Here is a 25,877-nt window from a genome sequence, read left to right as displayed (position 1 = left end):
GGGCTTTAATGATTGATACTGTGCCCAAGGACAAAGTCCAAAAAGAGTCAGTGTCTTTTATCCTGTTTGTCTTTTAAACAGTGTCTTCGTGGCTCTTCAATAAAGTCGATTTAAAGTCTACAAGGAGGTGCAGGAGTCTCTACTTGTTCCATTAAATGATTGATTGCTTACCTTTTAGGATAGGCCATCAATTGCTGGTGTCAAAACCCGACACCCAAGGTGATCAGCTGTTTGGCGTCCCACACTACATAGTGAACAGGATAAGAAGCTGTGCTACAAGTTACCACCAAGTTACTAAAACTCAGCTTCCATTCTTTTTAATGGGAGTTGAGCTACAGTAACCCAATGCCACCACTTTATAATGAAGGGTGCATGCCAGCCCGACGATCAGCGATTGATAGGTCATCAATTATTTATGCCTGGAAACATTATTTTTTTCTAAATCAACTGGTGACAGAAAGTAAATTACTTCTAATTAAAAATCCTAATCCTTCCAGTACTTATCAGTTGCTGTATTCTCCACATTATGTTCTTTTCTTTTTTGAATTTCTTTTCAGTCTGACCACAGTGCTCTCTGCGGATCCATAACATTAACTGTTAAGAGGAGGAGCAAATCCCCATAGCAAACCTCTCCTGCTCAGGACAGTTCCTAACATGGACAGAGGTGTCAGCAGAGAGCACTGTGGTCAGACAGAAAGTAAATAAAAAAAAATAAAAATAAACTTCCTGTGTAGCATACAGCAGCTGATAAGTACTGGTAAGGTTGAGATTATAAAATAGAAGTATTTACAAATCTGTTTAACTTTCTGGCACCAGTTGATAAAAAAAAAAAAAAAAAATTAAAAAAAAGTTTTTCCACTGGAGTACCCTTTAAGTGTGAAATTCTGCGCTACAGGGTCACCAAAACTTGTATAAAGTGTTAAAAAGTAAGAGTTACCCAGCCAAAAACCTAAAAGTAGATCTAAAAATTATTATTTATTCAGTATCTGTATAAAACAACAGGGATAACAAGCAACAGAAAAAATACCACAAATTAATCAATAAAAGATAAAACGCAATGTTGTGACCAAAATAAATAATGATGATAAAGTACGCACACTATCAAACTGACTTTCTCTCACCCTAACCCCATGACTCAGGGGGTGAGAGACTAGAAGGGAAAACAGGGGCCTGGCTGCTCCCCTCCCTGTCTCCCACCCTCTGAGTCATTGGGTTAGGGTGAGAGATATTCAGGTTGATACTGTGTGTACATCATCATCATCATTTATTTTGGTTGCCACATTGCTTTTTATCTTTCATTGATTTATTCATGGCATTTTTTTCTGTGGCTTTGAGTGGATTTTTGCACTTTTGTACTGTGGTGTTATCCCTGTAACAGGTGTTTCATACAGATACTAAATAAACATTAAGTTTTGGGCCTTATTTTAGGTTTTTGGTTTTTACCCAATCCATTGACATACCAATGACAAATGTTATGGGGACAATGAGAGGGAAGTTACCCTTTTGGGTTAAAAAGAGCTCTAATATTACCTGAAGAAAATGTTTTATCTATTACTCTGGGCTATTACTATGCTAAATAAGGTAAAGCATAAAGTATATAGAGTCCGTAAGGAACTACTCCTGCCCCTGAAACGTAGCACGGCATGTCATGTCCATCATAATAAAATAAAAACGAAAGAAAGAAATCCTACAAGATAGTCCGTTAGTAGTTCATTAGGAACTCTATATGTGTTATGCTTTACCTTGTCTAGCATCATAATAGCCCAGACACTCATTAAAACTAATTTTTGCTATTGCACTCATTATGGTAAATAAAAAATATTTATAATGTACTTTGTTTAAAAAAATATATTTAAAAAAAAATGAAGTTTTCTATGTTTTATTTGTGTTTAAAAAAGCTGCCACTAGGTGTCTCCCTACTTGTCCAGAGCACATATCCTCCCCATCTCTTGCACAGACTTTGGACTTCTGCCGGCCTGACAGTAGTCCAAAATCAGGAAATGCTGACGGGGGTGTGTGAAGCCTTATCCAATCATAGCTCACCTCACACTGAACTGCTCTGGGCTGTGTGTAGCAGAGTGAGGGAGGAAGTTCTCCCCTGTATGGCTTCAGATGATGTCAAGCCTGCTGGGGAATGCCCTTTCCTAGTCTGTGAACCTGAAGCTGAGCAGAAAATTCAGAGCAATATCAAGGTAGAAAACCAACAAATAATAAAAATAAAGGCAAGGGGTGTTTTATCATGATGGGGACAGTGAACTGGGAGGATTATAAAAATCATGAGAGGTACTTTTTAAGTTTGGAATTAATGTTTGATAGAGCCTCTTATGATCGAATCTTTCATTCTAAATGAAGTGAAAAAGTGCAATGGTAATATGTATTTAAAAAAAAAACACCAACATATAAGGTCATAGTGCATGAGGCAGTAGGCACCATGAGGATGATGTGTCAAGGCATCTACACCCGCTTCATATCATTTCATGTCCAAATATTAATTTGTAGGTGTGAATCTCAAAAGAAACCTAACTAAAAAAAAATAAAAAAATAAAATAAAAAAGGATTCTAGAATAAACTATACGCACAGTTCGTACGTGGATCTTTATGCTCCAATGACTTAAGAAAATGCTAATCTGTTGTGACAAGAGAGTTAATACCAAGCGCTTCACAGCTTCACTTTATCTCCAATTTTGATTCTCAAAGAGGCAACACAAATAGAGTCTGAAGTGCGAATGCAAAACGTGTGATAAAAAGGGGAGTCATTTCTAATAACACGGTCCTGAATAAAAACCTGCACTACGCTACACATGAATGAATGACAGATACAAGGGTAAGGAAGTCTTTCACCTAATAAATTAAGGAACAGGTAGGATTTCAGCTATTCTCCATGGAGACACTTTCTTAATTGTAATACACTAAAGCGTGCTCTCCAGCTGTTACAAATGTACAGGACCCAGCTTGCCCTAAATGTCTTCAGTTGTCAGTGAATGCTGAGAGTTGTAGTTTTGCAACTGTGAGAAAGCTGGATGTTGTAGACCACTGTATTAAAGGCATATTCCACGCAAGGTATAGACACTTTGTAATGCCTAGCGCAGGACACGAGGGGGCCCTGCATGATGTAGGGATTCTCTTCTTGGTGTTCTTTGAATCACCGCACCATGCACTGCCCTCAGTGTCTGACCTAAGCATAATAACAAAAGTGTCATCTAAGTACAACTCAATGGTCAGACCCAATGATATGATGGTTAGTGTTCAATACAGGGATATGTCGGCACTTTCGTAGAATCTGCTGTGGTGCACGAGGTAGGGTAAAGCCATAGGTAGAAGAAGGAGGATACCAAACAATCACCAGTCATGCACAGTGAAGATTTATTATGCCATAGTGTAGTACAAGGATGCGTTTTGGCGTGGGAGCCTTCCTCAGCTGTCTGCCATAGGCAGACAGCTGAGGAAGGCTCCCACGCCAAAACGCATCTCTGTACTACACTATGGCATAATAAATCTTCACTGTGCATTACTGGTGAGTGCTGGGTATGATCTTTCTTCTTCATGATGGTTGGTGTGACATCTCTAGGAATATATCCATTTGCTGCTCTTGACCTAGCAATGCTTAAAGGGTTAAACACACATAGCCTCACAGAAGTCACAACACACTTCTAGCTTGACACATTTTGGGAGTCTCCCATAAGTCATAGAGGCTTGTGACTAAGGGGGTGACTCCTGAAACATGTCAAACTGATCGTGTATTGCAAATCCTGTATTACTGTCTCAAATTGAATCTACAAGAAAGAAAATATTTTTATAGGATCTCCTGTTAAACTATGAATATTTATTTTTTTCGCATGTTTGATTTGCTGTATCTGCCATTGATCCAGCGTTTTCCTAGTAAAGCAAGTAGACTGTGAGCGGACTAATCTGTTTGTCTGCTGTACATAGCAAGAAGGGTTAAGCAATAGTATGCGCCATGCAATCTGCAAACACTAACTGCATCACTGCTCCCCTGGAACCGGTCCCTGGTAATAGAAAGCATTTCGGTTCTACAATAGCAGCCTCTCTCATTACAATGTATATACCAGCTACACGGGAGCACATTATGTGAAATTCAAGAGAATCCAATGGAACACTTCAAGTGAGATCACTGCATTATGCTCCAGTCTGTGAATTACAACGGGGACAAAATGTAAAGTCAAGCAGTCCGCCAGCTCATTCACTGGCATCTTCACGCTCTTAGGTTACATCTTGCAAAACAATATCTGTTTACTTTAATAATCTACTATAGTCTGAGTCTTGGCTGTTCCCTTATGTACTGCAGGAAGAACTGATGAGAGGAAATCTTTTAACTTTCCCAACAATAAATTTGAGGAGCGCAAAAGGTGAGCTCCCCAAACATACAAACCCTCCAGTCTACGTCTTGATCCTCCTTTTTTTTTCTCCATCAATTGTCCAACACAAAAGCAAAAACTTCGCTCTTCTAGTCTAAACTATTTGTAGTAAGTGCTTTGATCTCCTCTGCACTACAGGTCATCCCAAGGTGATAGAAACCAAACTCGCTCCCTTGGAAACTACACAAATATATATTACTAAGAGAAAAAAAGCAGATCAGAGAATGAAAAAAAAGAGACTGAATTAAATCATATGTAGCCTAACCGAGTGCTTTGTAGTCTACAAGTCAGCAATGCCATCCGCAATACCAAAGCCATTTTCTGAACCACTGTTTTTATATTGAGAGGCCCAATTCTAAACGAGTCTCACATACAGAATCAAAAATGCTACTTTATGATTGTTGCAGCTAGTAAGAGTATAAGCAAAGTTCTAGGTGCTCAGATAAGTGGTTATGGGTGTGTCTGTCTGCGTTGACTGACTACAAACCGCAACAAGCAGAATTCAAAATAGATGTAATCGTTCAACGCAGAACAAGGATGGTATACATTTGTTGATCAGTATGAATAGATGTACAATGAGACTAAAAGACAAGATATGCGATAGCAAAACACTCACAGGTGAGCTGGTCCCAATAACATGCCATGTATTCAGGAGCAAACTGAAGGAGACACTCCTGAACTGCTCCTTTTTACTAGTCTAGTCAAGCACAAAGTAGGAGCTGTAACATTCGACAAATGCTTGAAACTCAATACGTGTTTCATACATTACACTGTATGCAAACTATACACAAATCTATATATGCTACGAGACACTTCAGCAGTTTCCTATGAATTCAACTACAATTACACTACAATTTGGGCATACAGTTGCGGTAAGGGGTCCTATACTGCATGGGCAATTGTGGTGTTTTGCCGCTGCATGCAGTTGTAGAAACAGTTTAAAGGGCGCATTCACACCATGATTATGCCATATGGCCACTGCTCTATTACCGTCGGACCTGTGCCGCATCCCATTCATCGGAATGAGCCGACTGGAGTCAACTAGTGACTCCAATCTGTTCACTTTTGGACAGTATACAGTTTTGTTGCAGGCCTGAAAATCATGGTCTGCCGCGGGTTTTAGTCCGGCAATAAAACTTACACAGTTAAAAAAAATGAGCCGACCGGAGTAACTAGCCGACTCCAGTTGGCTCATTCATATGAATGAGATGTGGCACTGGTCTGGATGAAATAGGGCAGTGGCCGGTTTTTAAATTTCCCCGCTGGATACGGCATCCATATAGCAATATCTTGATGTGAATACACCCTTAAAACGGTTGCTACAACTGCATGCAGTGGCAAACAAGACAAAGGCACAGACAGTATAAACCACCTTATGTGTGAAAGTTGGTCGACCATGCAATTTGTTTTCCAGATTTTCCTATGTGTGAATATTTTATCTGAATGAAGGTCTTCTGACTTCCAAATGGTAAAAAAAAAAAAAGGATCAGGCATGTTAAATTTTAATGTCAGATCCTTTTTTCACCATGGAAAAAAACCACTGCTAAAATTGTTTGGAAGCAGATTACTCCACTCGATCCAATGAAAGCACATACACGCTTAGCCAATCTCCGTGTGTATCAGTTTTTCCAATTAACATATATTTAGGGGAATCGGTAGTAGCAGATGTTCTACCAACAGCCAGTTGAAGGTGTATGGACACCAAAGTGTGGGGTGCAATAACTTATTATGCAGACTAGGGATCGACAGATATCGTTTTTTTTAGGGCCGATACCGATAATCGGTGGAAGTTAGGGCCGATAGCCGATAACTTATACCGATATTCCGGTATAAGTTATCGGCTATTTATCCTCCCGCGACACCGCTGCAGATCATTGATTTAAAGCGGGCGCTTTAAATCAATGCACTGCAGTGGCTTTTGCGGTGCCATAGGCCGCCGCCACCCGCTTCTCTCCCCCTGCCTGTTCAGGGGTCCTGAGTCCTATCACCACCACCGCTCCTCCCACCGCCACGCCGCACTGCGCCGCGATGGGGTGTGCGACGCGGTGCGGCGGTTCGGTCGTGGTGCGGTGGGGGCAGGGCATTATCGGCTTATCGGCAAGGTGCCGATACCGATAATGCCCAAAATCGTGATTATCGGCCGATAATATCGGCCAAACCGATAATCGGTCGATCCCTAAAGCAAATCCCTAAAAAATAATAGAAAAAAAAATTATCCTAAATAAAAAATAGGCCAATGTAACCATATATCCTACATTCCCTAGCATTACAGCCAATTTTAGAGATTGTAGAATATGACTCTGCTGTACTTATTTTAGACTGAAAACCGGAAAAGTTGGATGAAGACAGGAAATGTTGTCAACTCTTTGTTGTTCTATGGAAAGTTGAGGGATGATTCAGTCTACTCCTCTGGGACTCTTACAGTCAATCGAATTCCAAACTGCCTGCCAAAATTTCACTGAATTACCTCTTTAATCTCTCCATGGCACTCCGAACTAAATTCTAAGTGTTTGGACAAGTTCTCGTGGAGGCTGCCAACTCGTTGCATAAACAGGGATACTTTGTAATAAATAGGTCTCTGAAAATTATTACATCAAAAATGGAAAGCAGTTGGGCTCGAGTGCGCCAATATGAACCCATCAAGTTCATTAGAGACACATGTTAAAATTATTTCAGGAAGATAAAAGCCATACTATACATACTAATATTTATATATATATATATATATATATATATATATATATATATATATTTATTTATTTATATATATATATTTATATATTTATATATATATATATACACACACACACACAGTATATACAGTATATAGAGCATGTGAATATATTACCGGTTCTGCAGTGATTTCTCTATTTTATGCCCGGGGCATATTATTCGAACAGAAATTTCTCCAGAAAGATTTGTACACCTATTTTTCACTTCCTACAGATTTATTGCCGATCACAGCTGCAACATTAAATGACTTCGAAAGTAGGACAATTAATCCTAAGCGCTATTTGTTTTAATCCTAAAGTGTCACCTAGCTTTGGATTTTCGCTCACAAGACTAAAGAAACCCCTTCTGTACAATTTAACTTTTGCCTTCTTGGAAGAACAAAACACAAACCTTTTGTTGCTTTAAATTAAGTCGGGGTCCCTTTGTTGTGTCTCATATTTTATCTAAAACTATTAAATACATACAATAAAATGTCTTCTTGATGCAACCACTTCCTCCTTTTTACAATTCTATATCTGGCTGTTAGGCACCTGGCTGGGGTAGGAGCTCTCCCCCACTGCTTTGTCTGCAATAGAACAGAAAACACTGAGCCCACCCCTTTAACTACATCAGCCAATGAGCAGCCTGTCACCAAACATTTAAAGGAATCTGGATGAAATTAACTTGTGTTTTCTACAAGAATTCTTTATAACTCTTTTAGGAATATGGAATCTTTTCAAGATTTAGTGTTTCTTTATTTGCAGTGTTTACATTCCCCTTAAAGGGGTACTCCGGCGCTAAGACATCTTATCCCCTATCCAAGTGACAGCTGTCACGCCCCCTCCATAGGCTTGCATTGAGGAGGCGGAGCATGAGGTCACACGGGGGCGGAGCCGTGACGTCACTACGCTCCGTCCCCGTCATCGCCAGTAATCAGACCCGGAGCGAGCACGCTCCAGGGGCTGACTCTAACGGGATGCGGCGTGGAAGATCACGGGGGTCCCCCGCGGCGGGACCCCCGCGATCAGGCATCTTATCCAAAGGATAGGGGATAAGAGGTCTTAGTGCCGGAGTACCCCTTTAAATACATACTGTGAGTCAGAGTCAATAGGTCAGTGGTATCAAAACTGTGGACCTCCAGCTGTTGCAAAACTAAACTCCCAGCATGCTCAGACAGTTGACTGCTGGTATAGGTCAATATGGCAAAGAGGACACCTATGCAAACATTGAAAAACCTTAAATATGCCATACAGATTATGCCTTTTCCAGTTTGAATGGGTTGTCCAGCAAAAGGAACAACCTATGTATGAAGTCAAAAAGTATAATAAAGCAATTTACTAATATGTTAGCAGTGAGCCTGTTCTAATGGTAACTACTGTGAAAGAGAGGCTACCTTCAAATCTAGAGGCTTCCTTCCCCTTTTCACATCAATGGTCTACTCCACAGCGGACCGAGGGGGGGCTCGCAGGGATAGGAGCTCTTCTTTCAGAGAGTTTGACAGGTTGTCACAGATACAAACCAAACCAAAAAGTTTGGTAATATCTGCTAAGATCTGTGTAGTGTAGGTAACAACATATTAGTTAATTGCTTTATCATACATTTTAACAACATAGGTTGTTTCTCTGGTGGGCATACGGCAGCGGCTGTTTTTTAATTTCCCTGCCGGATACAGCAGCCATATTGCATAAATCGTAGTGGGAATGTAGCCTTAATTTGTTTTCCACAGTCTTATTGGTTTCCATTGCAAATATATTTTTTTTATATCTTAATTCCTCTCAAGCTAGTGTAAGGACATCGGAGGCTATATCGATTCAGCAAACACCTAAAAACTGCTCTGGGTTTATTTTGCTATCACAAACCTAAAATCAATCAAAAACATCCACAAGCATTATTCAAGAAAAATTAACACTAGAGATTTTCACAGCCGATAACCTAAACCAAGTGATACACAGATGATATATTAAGTCAATACATAGGTGTTTTATAAGTTTGATGAACAACACGACAGGCTCGGTGCAGCTGCAGAGCTTCCTTGTTAAATAACTGTGCAAAATACCATCTACAAAGTCCTTTCTGGCTTTAAACCTAACAGGTTTGACAGGAGTTAAAGAGGGTTTGGTGTTCAGGGAAGGCGAGAGGATCACAGGGACATCTGAAAACGGAGAAATTTATAGAATTAGTAAAACATGGTGGTTTTCTTCCTAATCCAGTGGTCCACCAACATTCCAGGTTTTTTCAGAATAGAACAGCAAAACATTTTGATCCTAGAATGTTTGTGGGCCCCGAGAACAGGGTTGGGGGACCTCTGCCTTAATGGACTGGGCCTGGGTTCAAATTTCAGCTTCACAGACGTGAATAGGAATAAATATTTTTTTTTTTTTAAACTTATCGCTAGATACTGAAACATTTTCCTTTTATTCTAATGTTGTTTATTTTTTTTATTAGTACATTATTATGCAAGTTGCCTGGGCTGTTTATAACAGAATACAAAAATAGGCTTTACAACATATTCTATGGGGGAGTTTAGTAAGCATGCTCTGTGATCTGTGCAGAAATCATTCTACTGAAGAGGGGAGGCTAAGCTGCTATTGTCTTCTCTATATACTGGTGTCACCTTTTCCCTTTAAATCTGTATAGTTTCCAGCAGCTTCTTCCTTATCACAAACAGTAAAAACAAAAGAGAGAGCTCCATAGCGTAAACCACCCGGGTGGATATGGTAAAAGGAATGATTATGCAAGCCTCTTACCCCAGGTGGTTGTGTGGACTCACACACAACAATGGTAAGCGTGAGTGAGCGATAGGGTCCGGTCTGCAGCCTCCCAACCAAGTCGACAGCAACTGGGGATAGACTTCCAAAGAGTGGCAGGTCTCCACGGTGCTGACCAGGAACGGACACATCAGGTAAGTAGAAAGGTGATTTTATAGGGATAATGCAACGCGTTTCACCGCGCTTGCGCGGCCTGATGAAGCCGCGCAAGCGTGGTGAAACGCGTCGCATTATCCCAATAAAATCACCTTTCTACTTACCTGACATGTCCGTTCCTGGTCAGCGCCGTGGAAACCCGCCACTCTTTGGAAGTCTATCCCCAGTTGTTATCACAAACAGAACAGGAGATCTCAGCTTAGTTTTAAGCAAAGTGGGCAGACAAAAAATTGCAAGATTAAAAAAAAAGAAAAAAAAAAGTTTAACAAAAACGTGTTTAAAACAAAAGTTCATTTTCTGGTGACTCTAGATTGTTCCTAGTGGGCAACATGTAGAGGTCTCCGAATTGTGAACATATTCTGAATTACCTATTGGTTGTGGTTATTGGAAGGCTAACCTACTGGGTATATAGTAGCAACCTGTATATGCCGAAGTGTCTAAAAAATACAGTCCCCCATCATCCCTGAAAGGAACGGGGAGGAGTACACCTTTTTGTGCTTCACTACCTGACTCACTGCGATCTCAGTCTCTGCAGTCTTCATTATAAGTCTATGGAGCTCATCTTGTGCAGAGAGACAGAAAATTCAGCGAGCCATGATAAGGAGGAGACTGCTTAAAAGTTTTCTCTATAAAACAGGGAATGTCAGTTTATGAGGCCTAGTGGACAGAGAGAACTGCACAATTTTAGAATTACTTTAAAATATAGATTATAAAATGGAAAGTTAGAAAAAAAAATACAATCAAAAACTTTAAAAAGAATATATAAAAATATTTCATTTAACCAATAGGTCATATTGTAATGATGCTTTCCTTTTGCTTTAACATACTGGATATGCTTATTACTAAAGCATGAACACATTCCTTTTTAACCTTGAAACAAATTTGGGCATCCAGGAAGCACTATAGGCGCTTGTCTTGGCAATCCTAAAATACTGCTCATTTTAATCGAGAGATAGAAATCTAGTCAAATGTTCTGCAAACTTAAAATGATTTCCACAAATGGCCGGTCATGATTTATGATTATCACCACAACACCAAGACAAATAATTTATGGAGGAACAAAATATTCTAAGAGGAGAATTTTCAGAACATACACAAGATAAATAGCAGGATGGAAACATCAGCACTCTGTGCCGCGGTGCTAATATGGATGATGTATAGTAACTTGTAATGATTTATAACTTATGTATCCCAGAGCCGTGACTGAAAAGAAACAAATTGCTTACTCTTAGCACAAATCCATTTTCAGGTAAAATATGGACTTGATCCTAGCTAATCAAATAATGGCCGCTGTGCTTCGGCAAACCTTATATAGGAGCAGTGGGTCATTTTATAAGGGAGTAGCACTTCAACATAGAATAGTCTTATGGACAAATTGAATTGATCATTCTTAAATTTCCAATTTTTGTCCCCTAACAATCCGGTATTTTTTGCAATATATGACACTAAGTATTTAAGCAAAATTGCTTCAAAACACTTCCTCAATTCAGGTAGTTTCTGTACTGTTTAAGCAGCCCCTGAATTCCCTCCATTGCCCACCAGCAGAACATAACAAGTGACAGCAATTGATAATGACAGCATAACGGCTGCGGCTATGCACATGCGGAAAAGAGCCTTTATGCTGCAGAGTGGAGCTCTATTCTGCAGCATAGCAGGCTCAGTACAGAGAGAGGAGACTAACCATGAAGAAGCCAGAGCGTGCACAGATGTTCAATACAACAGGGGGGGGGCTTGGGACTAAGCTCCTCATTAAAATATGCAGAAGGGCCAGGGATTACAGAATAAAGGAGCCACCGTAGGACTATTGGTAAGTATGGTTTTCATCAGTGTCATCTACACTATAACCTTTTACCAACAGGATAGTACTGGTGATACTGATGACACACCCCTTAACCTGGAACAGGAATACTTGGTGGTTGCCCCCAACATCCTTCCTAGATTCTTTGGTTTGGTGCGCACACCACTGTTTGTAGGACCTATACGACAAAGGTCCTTAAGACCCTTTAAAAACATTAAAGGGGTTGTGCGCTGCCCTGCCTTTCGGAGCTCCGCACGCAGCGTCCGGAAGTTCATTACTCCGAACGCTGTGTGCAGGCTTCAGTGTTCGCAGCCGCCGCGCGGTCGCGCCCCCTTCCCATAGACTTTCGTTGAGCGGGCGGGTGTGACGTCATGCACGTCATGCGGGCGTGACGTCATGCGGAGGCCTGCACACAGCGTTCGGAGTAATGAACTTCCAGACGCTGCGTGCGGAGCTCCGAAAGGCAGGGCAGCGCACAACCCATTTAAAGGTCTTCCAGCCATGATTGTCCACATGATAAACTATAACTCCTAGAGAGCCCTGACAGAAGTTATTAGAGCAAGGCTGGTTCTAAAGAGCCCTATTTTAAAGGTCAATGAAATCTGCCAATCTGATATGGAATCCCTCTCTTCCACTAACTCATAGCTGTCCTATAATATGTATATTGCCTATACTTAAAGCGTGACAACAAAACTGTTGCGACAGCAGGATAAACATTTCAAACTCCTGGAAAATCTGTAGCCTGCTGATAAAGGAAGTGGTCTATAGAACTACCTTAAGTCCCTTAGACTTGCATTGGATTTTTACTTTAGCAGCCGACTAAAGAGTTGCCGGGAGTTTTGCACCCTGCTGCAGCAACAACATTGTAGTTACATATTAAATAACAAAAGACTAACATTTAATCTTAATAATTTCATGTGCGCAGGCAGCCGGCAGTATCACAAGGCTCCCCGCCACTGCGGGCACACACAGGGTGAAGAGGTCAGGACATCTGTCATGAACCTTCAGATGTTTTCCTGAATCTTTTTTTTTTAAAGGACTGCAACAAAGTAAACCTGACCGTGAAATATTTGATACTGTCAGCAATTATCTTGGGGCTGTGACTGTATCTATAACCCCAATTTTGAGCATTCTATATTTCTGTGCATGCAAGTGTAAACAGCCCCTGATGAGGTCATCGATTCAGGTGGACCGAAACGCGTTGGGCAGGGCATTGTACAGAAGTATACGCCTAGTTTCCGATGATATGACAATGACTGGTCAGATGGGATTTTTTTCAGACGTATTAAAGACAGTTGAATCTCTCTCTTCACTGAGTTATACCTGCGTGTCCTTCGACAGGGGAGCTCCAGCAGCATCCCTTGTTGATACAAAATAGTGCAGGATATAGTGTATGTTTCTTCGCTGCATATTTATTAAAAGTTACGTTTTAGTTCACTCCCCCTTACCTTTCCATTTAAAAAGGTTGTCAGGATAAAAAGGTAAAAGAAAAAAGGTAGCTTTTGTTTTAGAAACTGTAATTCCTATTCATGTGCAGTTTCAGGTAGTGCAGCTCATACTCATGCAGTGAATGGGGCAAAGCAGCTATCCCAAACATAGCAAATAGACAAAAAGTTTTTTCCATTTGCCGGGGAAAACAATAAAACCTTTCTAATTCTAACATCCCTTACGCACAATTTCTTTGTAGATGTTATCAAAGATGATTTGCAATTACTTAATCTGAAAACCAAACACGTTTTGTTTTGGAAAAAAAAATATTAAACTTTTGTGATTTGTAAAGTAATTTTATATTATTATAATCAGGCTGCATGTTGTTATTATTAATTAAGTTGCTAGGAACTTGTTTATATGAATTTTCTTTTTTAAATTTAAAAAATTGAAGTTATTAGGATAAGACATGATTCACCGGCAATTAGAAACACACAAAAAAAGCCTGTCATTTACCAAGTACCAAGCATGAATTAATGACTCGAAATTGTTTGCTTTAATGATTCAATTTGAATAACAAAAAACATTCTAAAAAAGTAAAAAAACTGTGAAAGTACAAATGACACCTGAAAAAACGAGAAAAAAAATTATATATATATATATATATATATATATATATATATATATATATATATATATTTGTTTTTTGTTTTCTTATTTATTTATTTATTTTTTAAGAAAAACTAAAGAATATGCAAAAAAAAAAATAAAAAATAAAAAATAAAAACATTAAAGGTCTTCCAGCCATGATTGTCCACATGATAAGAAACTGTAACTGCTAGAGAGCCCTGGCAGAAGTTATTAGAGCAAGGCTGGTTCTAAAGAGCCCTATTTCAAAAATGTGTCCGTATCTTTCAGAATCTTTTAGAGAGATATTTTCAATATCAACAAAACTTACACCTCTTACAGGAAAACAATAAAAAAAAAAAAAAAATTTTTTTTTCAATATTGTCGAAATATGTGCATGCTTTTTATGCTTTCGTTTGAACTTATGGTATAAAAACACATTTTCTCAATAGGTCTTTTAAAAAAAAAAAAAAAAAAAACTTTTGCTTAGTTTCTTCTTAAACTCTTTCATAGTGAAATCCATAATCTGCTTAGTCTCCAGCCCCTATGTTTCCTCTCCTGAATTTTCTTCTGAGCGGATTTATGACCAGATCCAAGTTAGTCTTTGATCTGATCATAAATGAGCTTAAATGTAACCAAGCATCAGATTTTACCAAATGTAACGCTTGGCAACGCATTATATGTGGTAAGATATTTATCCCTACCATCCCCGGGGGATGTTTTTGCCCGCAGGGATGGTAAGGATAAGAAGTCATAAAGCCTCCCCTACTGCCCCGTGAGTAGAACCCTGGGCGGGAGCTATACTTCTTGGTCCCGTCGCTCTGCCCGTAGTGACACCCCCTCAGCGTGATTGACAGCCCGTGTCATTGCTCTGATGCCTAAGCAGACGGAGCCGAGCGGAGAAACAGGCTGTCAATCATGGTGAAGGGCTGTCACAAGGGCAGCAGTGATGGGATCAAGTAAGAATCGCTTTATGTCCAGGAGACATTGACGGGGGAGACTTTATAACTTCATAGCCCTCACCATCCCTGGTGGCAAAAACATCTTCTGGGATGGTGAAGATAAGGATTTACCATATATAACGTGTTGCCAAGCTTTATATATGTTAAAATCTAATACTTGGTTCCCTTTAAGAGTTTGCTCAGGATGTTCGTCTTATTTCTTCCTATGACAAATCGATGCTTCCAAGTAAACCTTATGACCACTTTTAATATGGAAACATTGTCACTTTCACACATGTAAATATATTGTAATGATAAAACTAAACCTTTGTTCCATATAGCCAAAAGCTTACCATGATGGACAACACCCTTCAGTCCATGAATAATGGGGTCAAGAGCAGGGTTGTTTTTCTGTGTGGCCTGTAATGCAAAGAAAAGAAAAAAAGTGAAGTGGTCATAAGCATTAATTTTAAATCGAGTTGCATTAGTTTAGCAAAAAGTAAGGATACAGATTTAGAACTACGGTAACTTACATTTAAGTTACCAAAAAGGGAATCAATTTGGAGCTGCCCTCTATCGGAACAAATGTGCATTGTGAACTTTATTAACGCATATACCCAATAACTGTACCCCAAAGCAATGGATTAGACAAAAAAAAAAAAAAGGCAAGTCAGGTGCAGAAGTCGCCTTTTTAGGGGGAGTGTCTCAATGGTCCCTGAACGAGTAGGGTTAGTGACATACACCTGTCCTCCGACACAATAGGGAGAGTTTTCCTCAAGAGATGAGGGGGGTCTGTCTGCACAGGCTGTCAATTTATAGGGGTTATCCAGGCTTAGAAACGCAGAGTTAATTTCCAAAACAGCCCCACACACATGTCCTCAGATTGTGTGGGGTATTACACATGAGGACAGGTGGTGTTTTTTTAAGAAATCAGATCTGTTTTTCTATTCCTGGATAACCCTTTTAAGGATCTGTGCATGTCCCCGATTCCTGTCCTCCTCTAATCCCTACCAGGCACCACCTACAAGAGAGCACTTTCCCTTCCTGTGGTGGCTGAACAATATTGTGTTTCTCCTCAGCAAAGGTGTCTGATTTGTTCCTGTCCTGAGTACCAGTTGTTAACCCTGGCCTGTTTCCTGACTTTGCCCTTAGTCTGATACCTCAAGTATACGTCTGCTTCTCCACTTCATGACACGGATTGTCAACCATGCCTTTGTCTGTCTGCTTTACCTGGCTTCTGAGCTCCTCAGCTCTTCTGTTCCAATAGCTCCAGTTCAGCTCTGCTTCATCAGCCTCTGTTGCTGTGCTAATGCTATCTATAGCGTCAGCTTAGCCCACCTGCCCGTATTTCTGGTGCTTGTTACCGGGGCGTTTCGGCCTGCCTGGCCAGATGTCACTTAAATAAGATCACTCTTGATACAACAACCTGGTGTTTTTCCTGCAGTTGAAGTCCAGATTCTGCATACTAGAGTAGGATGAAGGGTGAAACCAGGGGAACACTCTGCTCCAAAGTTTGGGTCAACGCCAAACCGGTAAGTGACACAGCGGACACACACCCATTGGGGCAGCAAACTAAACACTTTTATTTCTATTTCTTTACTGTTCTGATGCTGACATCCTTCCACTATAACCATTTTATTCTTGAACACTGAAATTCCCATGCAAATGCTACTACTGAATAGACTGTAGTATGCAACATTAATCGTAAAGAAAGAAAGCTTAAGTAGAAAAGAGAAAAAAAAAACACCATCTGTTCTCCACGACTGGGATAAGGGTCAAATCACAGAATACAGAGAAAAATGAATAAATATTGACAAGTCCAAAGCATTCAAATATGTTTTGGGAAGATCTAAACGAGCCCGAGGCCATTGAAGAAGATGCCAATGTGGTTAAAAACAGACTTGCATTTTCTTCACTAATACAGGGCCTATTGTCCTGGCATTCTCAGCAAGTCTTAAAATGTTGCAAAACTATTTTAGTCACTGGAGGAACTCGTCATGAACCTTACAGGACTGAAGGAATTTTCATTCTTAGAGTTGATTTAGAACAGTTATTCAACAAAAGCACCATCGTGAGCACAGCAGCATCTACCATTACATGAAGTGCGGTTGTGATTCGTGACTGGAATTTTTTGGCAATCATTAAAAGCAAGATGTTCTGTTTTGCAACTCTTGGACCTGACAATGCAGCTTCAGCTGCCTTAATAATGTATTAATTTTGGGAGAAAGTGCAGAATTTCAGTTTGTATGCGTTATGTATTATGCTATATATTATGCATAAGAACATCTTGGATATTTTGGGTTGGTTCAGTGGCAAAAATACTCAGTTCTCACAGATAATTGTGTTTAGAAGTGCCATTCAGACGTTCATGAAGTCGGGTCTATTAAGAATTCATCTTTAGAGCTGTTGTGATACACTCTTTGCGGAGAAGTGTCAATGCTATTTACATGGTCATCATGACAACAAGAGGATCTTCAAAACAGAATAAAACATTGGCTCAAGCCAAAAAGACCTTTTTAGAATCATATGAACTGCAAATACAGAAAATACAGGAGTACATTGCTCAATAGCTCTTCTAGGAGAGCTCTTTATCTGAGTGATGTCACGGCCATGTCCCCTCAATGCAAGTCTATGGGAGGGGGCATGACTCCCCTCTAGACTTGCATTCAGGGGGCGTGGCCATGACGTCACGAGCGTGGCATAACGTCACGCCACACTCGTGACGTCATGGCCACAGATAGGGGATAAGATGTCTAGGGGCGAAGTACCCCTTCAATATAAGATAAAACCAGGAACTAGTTATAGTATTCAGAATATTGGGCACACTAGATTGGCCAAATGGTTTTTAACTGCTGACACATTCTATGTTTCTATATAATTTTTGCAGTAATGTATCGCAAGCTGCAAATTTTTCAGATAAAAGCTTTCTCATGATAAGTTCTTCCATTATAAAAGTGAACTGTATAAACTAGATAGGGAACAGCCATATTGGTTGTGCTGACTGAAGGGAGGCACAGTGGGGACAAGGCAACATTAAACCGGCAATGGCTTGGGATCTGGGCAGGGAAGTATTTGTCAATTTTATATTTAAAAATATATGTATATCCACTGATTTGAAGAGTAAACATAATTTTAAATGCAACTGCGGACAAATATAATGATTTATGATCTCATATAAGTATTAAAGTTTAAATATTTTCTGTTCATTTAAAGAAAAAACAATGGTGAACACCAGCTTGGTTAAAGAAAAAACAAAACATAAGAAAAAACAGCAAAAGTGTTGAATGATTGATAGAATGTGTCATTTGCTAAACAGCAAACTGGGACAGCTGAAATTTTATTTAAAGCAATCTTAGTGCACTGGACCACTTACTCTCCTTTGAGAAAATAATATGATTCCTTCCTGCCGAACAGCGCCTGCTTATTTAAGCAGCAGTGTACAAGATCTTTCAATCCTTACAACCAGTGAGAAAGAGAAATGACCCACCAGGGGGTAACATTTTATCGGAATGAAGTCTATCTTATAAAAACGGCAACTGGTTTTAAATTCTTTTCCCGCAATGAAAGTAATACCTTCGATACATCTACCTTTGTACAGCTCTGAATGGTCAGTTTAATTGGAGTCCTTGGTTAAGGGGAAAATTCGGGATTTTCTAAGTCAGGTAGGAGAAAATAAATCTATTGAGGTGGAAAGAGAAACTATGATTAGTGGTTGACAAGAAATTTCTATGGGAAGAAACATTCGTTTAGGAGAGTTCCTAAAAGGACCCCGAGGGCTGATGGAAAAATCCATGAAAGTAACAAGGTTATCCATTTTGGCTGATACCAAAAACCTATAAGCTTGGAAATCTTAAACAGGAAATTTATGACTGTGACCTTTATTGTAATTTAGGCTTTACAAAAATAAATAAAATAAAATGAATATTGGGGGGGATGAAAACAGAATATTTCTACCTAATGTGGCACTGGAGATTCTGTATTATCTTTTTCAGATAATTTTAAATTGCTTTCTTTACACATTTACAATTTGATGACCTAGATAGTTTCAAGAGCGTTTAGTAATTTTCTTTAAAATTCATTTTACTTGTTATTTTAACCCCTTAAGGACCAAGGACGTACTGGTACGTCCTTGGTCCTGCTCCCCTGATATAACGCGGGGTTAAACGGTAACCCCGCATCATATCACGGCGGGCCCGGCATCATAGTGAAGCCGGGACCCACCGCTAATAGCGCGCAGCGCCGATCGCCCTATTAACCCTTTAGCCGCACGCTCAGAGCTGAGCCGCGCGGCTAAAACCGAAAGTTAAAGCTGCCGGTTAACTCAGTGGGCTGTTCGGGATAGCCGCGGCATCCCGAACAGCTTACACGACAGCGGGAGGGCCCCTACCTGCCTCCTCGCTGTCCGATCGCCGAATGACTGCTCAGTGCCTGAGATCCAGGCATGAGCAGTCATGCGGCAGAATCGTCGATCACTGGTTTCCTATGAGATGTTGATGTTGGGGGGGGGGGGGGGGGCTGATATAACAACTTATTAGACTAGTAGGTAAGGATGCAGGAAGCAATAATCAGGTACAGTAGTTTTCTTCAGAACGGGGTCCCTGCTGCCTTAGCTAATAACTGAAATCTAATAAGCAGTACGTACACTAAGTGTCCCCTCTTCACATTATTGGTCATGTCCCATGCTGACAGGAGGGGAGGAATGAAGCTCTATTCTCTGACTTGACCTGAGTGAGCACGGCTGATATGGAAGATATCTGCATTATGGCTAATAATTTTATATTAGTATGTTTATTATACATACAAAGGTTGTTTCTTTCAGTGGACAACCCCTTTAAGTGTATTGAAGTAACCTGCTATCAAAACCAAAGCAAAAAGCACAACTGAAGATGAAGAAGACTGAAATGTGTGCCAGAAATGCAAAGGTATGCCATTGAATTTATGATGTGGATACAGAAGGGATTTTTTTCATTGAAAAAATCCATTGTGCATAGGGCGGGGCTTATTTGTACTGTGTAGCGGTCAAACATGATAATATTTTCAACCCAACATCCTTTGAACCGGCTATTTGTAAACTCATCCAAAAAAAGAAGCAAAGAAGGGCATTAGGTTGGGAACACCATCACTTATGTCTGCACAACAAAGCATATTTTCAGCAAACCATATAAAAAGGGATTTTTTTTATGCATGGTTAAAAGAAAAACTCTACCGTCAGTACCTACAAAGTCAGCATACAGGGTAAGTATAAAACCATAAATCAATGATTCAAAGTAATAAAGAGAAAAATTATTATGATCCAGAACTGGACCTTAAACTGGAAACATGGGTTAAGCAAATGGATGGATTCCAAAAATCAGTGCCAAATAAAGCCTTACAAACCGCATAACCGTGCTATGCACCCCCATCAATTTGCTGCCCTAGGCTAAGGCCTCATTCGCATACTAAGATTCAGACCATCAGCACTATATTATTGCTTCTATTATATAAGGTCATTGGTGGTTCACCCCTCGACAAAGGTTTGCCGAAATGCCGCATTGGGGTGGTTTCACTCCGTTGTCCTGTACCTTCTTTGTTACCATGTATGGCTAAGTATATACCTTAAACTATATGTGTCCACTATTTTGCACTATAGACTCTTTACATGTGTCCACTGTTATGTGTATGCTGCTTGTTAGTCTTTTAATATATTATGCACTAGGCACTTTGTAATGGATACCATAGTGACACCTTTGCTTGATTCTTGTCCCCTCCTGGGTGGACATTCTCCTACCTTTCATGTTAATAAAATTGTTTATAATTTGCTATAAAAACTAATAAGTGACTCCAGTCTTTTTTGTTTACATAACCCCTTTTAATACCCATCCTGATGAAATATTCTACTTCCTATGAGCCTAAACAAGAAATTCTCCAAGAAAACAAACTTTGTATGAGCTGAGATTTGGCGATGTGATTTGACTCCAGGCGCTAGGTGACTGAGACTATGGATGACTGCACAGCACACTGGAATGTCAACGTGAGATGACAGGTGTATTGAGCCAAGGACTGCTAATTGTATCACAGAGAGAGTACACTTACAGCACTACAGTAACTGACAGTAACCAGAGAAGAGTAACACTTATTTCTACCTTTCATCTACATTTATTTATACTTATTATTTATACTCTGATGAGACAATGATTAAGCTTTTAGGAATATCACTCATCCTAGGGGCTTTATCGAGCAGCTGTACTTTCGCAGTCAACTCCTATAAAAACAATGTTTTGGAAAATGAATAATTTCCTTATTTAAGTTTATATTCATTTATAGGTAGGCACAAACATCAATGGTGTGCATGCGTAATTTCCTCTATGGCTTACAAAAAGTTTACAAAAATAACACTATGTATAATGTCAAATCTAGACTAAAGAGACAGCAAGATCATGGTCAATAATCCGCTTCAAAATTGTCTGGAGAGGTGAAAAAAAAATTGCCATATTTCCAGCCCTCTCTCAGAAATTCATGGACAGCCACAGGGTCACATGGCATAATTCCTTGCAGCCCTGACTTCCTGGATACAAGATGTTAGGGAAAAACTTTAATAAATGCTTTCTTATATTACGTGTATGACTACAAGGTATTATGTGTATTGGCATAGTACTTTTATAGTATGGTGTCCATAGTCTATTGTGGTGACAGACTAGAACTCAAGCAGAATCCATGGAGAACAATTTGTAACATACCATATTATATATACCAATGGTTCCAGTTGAGAATTTAGTACTCCTATTAAGACACTTGAAGCTCCTGAACCCGAAAGTAAAATATTAACAGGGCCACATGTCAACCATATTCCATTTATATCACTGGTGTTTCTTATGGGTCAGAGGTGTTTTGAGGTCCCCTTAGGTAAAAGGGCCTAGGGAGACTGCTACTCTCCAGTTACACTCATGGTCCAAGTATATGGTCATAAGCACTAAAGGTTTGAACACATGTATTTATACCACTGAATGTTACATATCCCAAGTGCAAATGGCTGCTAATTGATAAAATGCTGGCATTTTTAGTTTCACTTTCATTACACATGGACCTTATAACAGCCACACTGATGCAAATGTCTGAAAAGGCAGAGTGACATTGCTTTGGGCCCTATTACACAAGGCTATTATAGGCCGCAAAGCCCAAAATCACAATGCATAACAGGGCCAACGACCAGCCGTCAAATTAGCAAATGGTCTTTTCTCAATCCCTAATCCCATGCCTTTGGCATGTTTAAAAATAGTCATTCATATGCCATACATTTCCTTGTCTAATGACAAAAGTAAAAGGCCGGTTAGAATACCCATCCTTGTCACCCCAATACCAAACAATCTAATAGGCTCAAACAAACACCCCTCTAGGAGATCTGCACTCATATTGGGCTGGGGTCAGACTGTGTAGTACAGCACTTAGGTTCTGGAGCCAAAGCAAAGCTTGGATCTGCACAAGCTGGAGCAAGTACCTGGAGTGGAGCCACACAACCACAAAGAACCACCAGGCCAGCCGGGAAATTCTTGCAATCATCAACAAAAGCAACAGGAGCAAGGGGGACACTCACTGATGTTACAGATGCAATAAGATTAGGCACCTGAGAGCCACTTGCCCCAACAAGAAGAATTCTCCACCAGCAGCTGGAGGACACACAGCCGTTTTTCTGGTGTCTGGAGCAGTGGCAAAAAGAGGGGATAACCTACAGAGTGTAACTGTGGGTGACAGTGGGTTTATGAGATTCTGGAGCCTTACTTACCTTGGTGCGGCCTGAAGTGGTGGATACAGAGGACATCAACCCTGAAAGAACCATGGCTTTAAAAGGAATTGGAGGTGTGCAACCTGCTGTGCCCATGGCCTGTGTGCACCTGGATTGGGGTACAGGCAAAGGTTTGCGGGAGGTGGGGGTCTCTGAGGACATTCATGTTAATGTTCTGCTGGGGAATGATTTGGGTCAGATGCTCTGTTGTTATTCTCCGGAGGACACTACCTGCACACCAGATGGGCTAGGAGAGAGCCTGGTTCATTCTGAGGTACTGTGCGAGACTTTGGGAGACACTGTTAAATGTGATAACTGTGAGGGAGTGCAGGGGATTGATAAATGTTTACCTGTGACTGAACCAGTGATTTTTTCCAAAAGTGAAATGAGGTGTATTGTAAAATGTGATGACAATGAATTGCCAATGCCAAAAACCTAGTGGAGAAGGGCTAGGGGAGGGTTTGGTATGCCCCTGGTGAAATGCAAGGATGAGGGACCAGCGGTGAGTGATATGTCCCAATCCTGTGAGCCGAAGATGGCTGAGGAGGAGGGAAGGAGTGATGGGCCTGTGTATGATGCCTGTAACATAGTTATGTCTGGGACTGAGGGGGAGGAAGGTAAACACCAGGGAGGCATACCAATGGTGGTAGTGGTAGCAAGTCAGCAGCGTGCCAGGGCTGCAGCTGTAAAAATTTGGGAGGACGGTGGGGAAAGGGGCAAGCTGTCTGACTTGCAAGCCAATGCAGAGGAAGGTGGAGATGCTAGTTCACCTAAGGGATATGTGCTCCCTGATGCCACAAGATGGGGGAGGGCAATGAGCATTTCCGGGAAGCTCTGGGCTGAGACAATGTGCTGAACAGCCAGGTGCTGACACAGATGGGCACTGGGTATATTGGGAAAATAATATCTTGTACTGGGAGTCCCTTTCCAAAGACATGCTAAGGCCCCAGGAAAGAGATAGGCAGTGAGTGGTTCCTAGGCAGTACAGGAAAGAGCTGCTGAAGTTAGCCCATGAGACCCCCCCTGGCAGGACATTTGGGAGTGGCCAAGACAAAGTCCAGGTTGGCACACAATTTCTACTGGCCAGTTATGGGTACTGCTGTTGCAAATTACTGTAGATCCTGTTGTGTCTGCCAGAGGGTTGGTAAGTCTGGGGATGTTACTCTTGTTCCCCTAGGGCCCCTACCAGTCATATCTGTACCATTTGAACGAGTGGCAGTGGATATTTTTGGGCCTCTAGCTATACCCTCTAGCAGCACAGGGAAACAATTTATTCTTACTGTGGGGGATTATGTGACCAGGTACCCTGAGGCTGTTGCCTTATTCTCCGTCCGGAAAAATAAGGTGGCAGATGCACTGATCAGTGTATTCTGCAGGGTGGAGCTCCCCAGAGAAATGCTTACTGATTAGGCACACAGTTCATGTCCAATCTCATGCAAAGTCTCTGTAAGAAGGTGAATGTACAGCACTTGGTAGCAAGCCCATACCACCCCCAAACAAATGGTCTCTGCGAGAGGTTCAATGGGACCTTGAAACAAATGCGGAAAACCTTTGTAGAATCAGAGGGAAGAGACTGGGGAAAGTATTCACCCCATCTGTTATTCCCTTACAGGGAGGTACCCCAAGAGTCTACAGGTTTCTTGCTTTTTGAATTATTGTATGGTCGCAAAGTGCAGGGACCCCTAGATTTATTTAGGGGGTAATGGGAAGGGGGGCTTCATGCCCCTGAGACTTCTGTGGTGGAGTATGTTCTGAGATTCAGGGACAGGATGCAGGCATTGACTGGGCTGGTACATGGCAACCTCACAGCAGCACAGTCCAGGCAGAAGTACTGGTATGATCGCAGACAGCCTGGAGAGGCAAGATCTATGTCTCCATCTTAAGGGGGAGGTGTCAGGCACAAGGCCTGATTATGGTCCATCTGTGTTATACCTCCTTTGAAGTCAGGCACTCTGGCCATCATAAAACAAACTAAGATAGGGGACCAGGATAGAGGGATGGCAGCTTCCCTCACACCCCCCCTTGTGGGGTCAGATGAATTCCCTTTTCCCTCCTAAAAAGCCACTATAAAACTGAGATGCTGGACAAACCTTTGCTCAAGCCTGTGGCAAAAGCTGACAAGACATCATAAGAACAGCTGGACTCTCACTCACAAGGACTGCTATACCATTACGCTGCAAGGAGTTCTCTGTTTTCTGAACTTGTCTTGCCAAACTCTTTTATATATTTTTGTACCTATGTCATTTGTTTATTTTATTACCTTTTTTTCAGATTAAGTGTTTAATTAATCAGCTCTGGTCTTTGATCTCTAAATATAGGAGCTCGCCTTTCTGAAGGAAGCTTTGGTGAAATATTTGTCAAAAGGGTTTATTTGGCGACTTGCTGGGACTAGTAGTGGATACCCAGAGGCCTGGTGGCTTTAACCCTTGCACCATCACACTCTCTCTAGCGTCTTGGCTGGACCGATAGGGTGTGATCGTGACAGTGTCTGCTACTCTTACACTGAAAAAGCATCTTTCAGATATTCTCATCTAATAAGCCTAACACAATTTGAAACATTTGACATCTTAAAATGGTTGTACAGGATTAAGGGCTGTAATTGTAAAGTAACAGTGCCACATCTATCCACAGGTTGTAAGTGGTACTGAAGGTCAGTCCATGTCACCTATTAAATCTGAACTGCAACATTAGACAGACAGTTTTATTAAACAAATACAACACCTACACCATTCTACAGAACATCACTATATCATGAATGCCCGAATGTACCACACCCAAGCTGCATTTATCAGTCAACTAGCCCTAAGCAACAAAAAGCAATTCCTTCATTGCATTAGATGTAGTAAATTATCCTCCTCCGAAAAATAATCCAATTGAGGAGACATGCACTTTACAAAGGTTTAGCGGCATTTGCATTGTGCATCAGGGATAGGCAATACTCGGTCTTATAAACAGAACAAGTCTCATGTGTCAAAGTACTTTGTAAGTCAATGTCTCACATAATAATAGGTAAATTCAAGTCTTGTTAGATATAATGAGATTTTAAAAGCAGACAGTGACTCTAATGTTCACTATTCCCCATCCACTTATGAGAACACTAATGTAATAGGGGACATGTGAGCATGACAACTTCACCGAGAAGGGACGCCATTTGCCACAAATACAATCCATTGCCTCTCATACTGAAATCTAGCTTTGCTGTGCTGTAAGTGTATTGCAAATTGAAAGAGGCAGATTGAAACCTATGAAAATAGTATTACTTATGGAATATGGCAGTGGTCCCTAGAATCTGCTCCTCTCTCTATGTAATTG

At 40.7% G+C, this 25,877-nt stretch overlaps 1 protein-coding gene across 2 annotated transcripts in view; it reads right to left on the bottom strand.

The window, feature by feature from the left end:
- Positions 1-25,877, bottom strand: part of PTPRG (protein tyrosine phosphatase receptor type G) — a 530,620-nt gene that overhangs the window by 205,649 nt on the left and 299,094 nt on the right. For both annotated transcript variants that reach the window (XM_056524508.1, XM_056524509.1), the window contains one exon: positions 15,160-15,226. In XM_056524508.1, the coding sequence (XP_056380483.1) occupies positions 15,160-15,226 (67 nt within the window). The remainder of the gene's footprint in view (positions 1-15,159; positions 15,227-25,877) is intronic.

Source organism: Hyla sarda, chromosome 6, assembly GCF_029499605.1.
Source record: "Hyla sarda isolate aHylSar1 chromosome 6, aHylSar1.hap1, whole genome shotgun sequence".
NCBI lineage: Eukaryota > Metazoa > Chordata > Amphibia > Anura > Hylidae > Hyla > Hyla sarda.
This window is presented reverse-complemented; position numbering and strand designations above follow the sequence as displayed.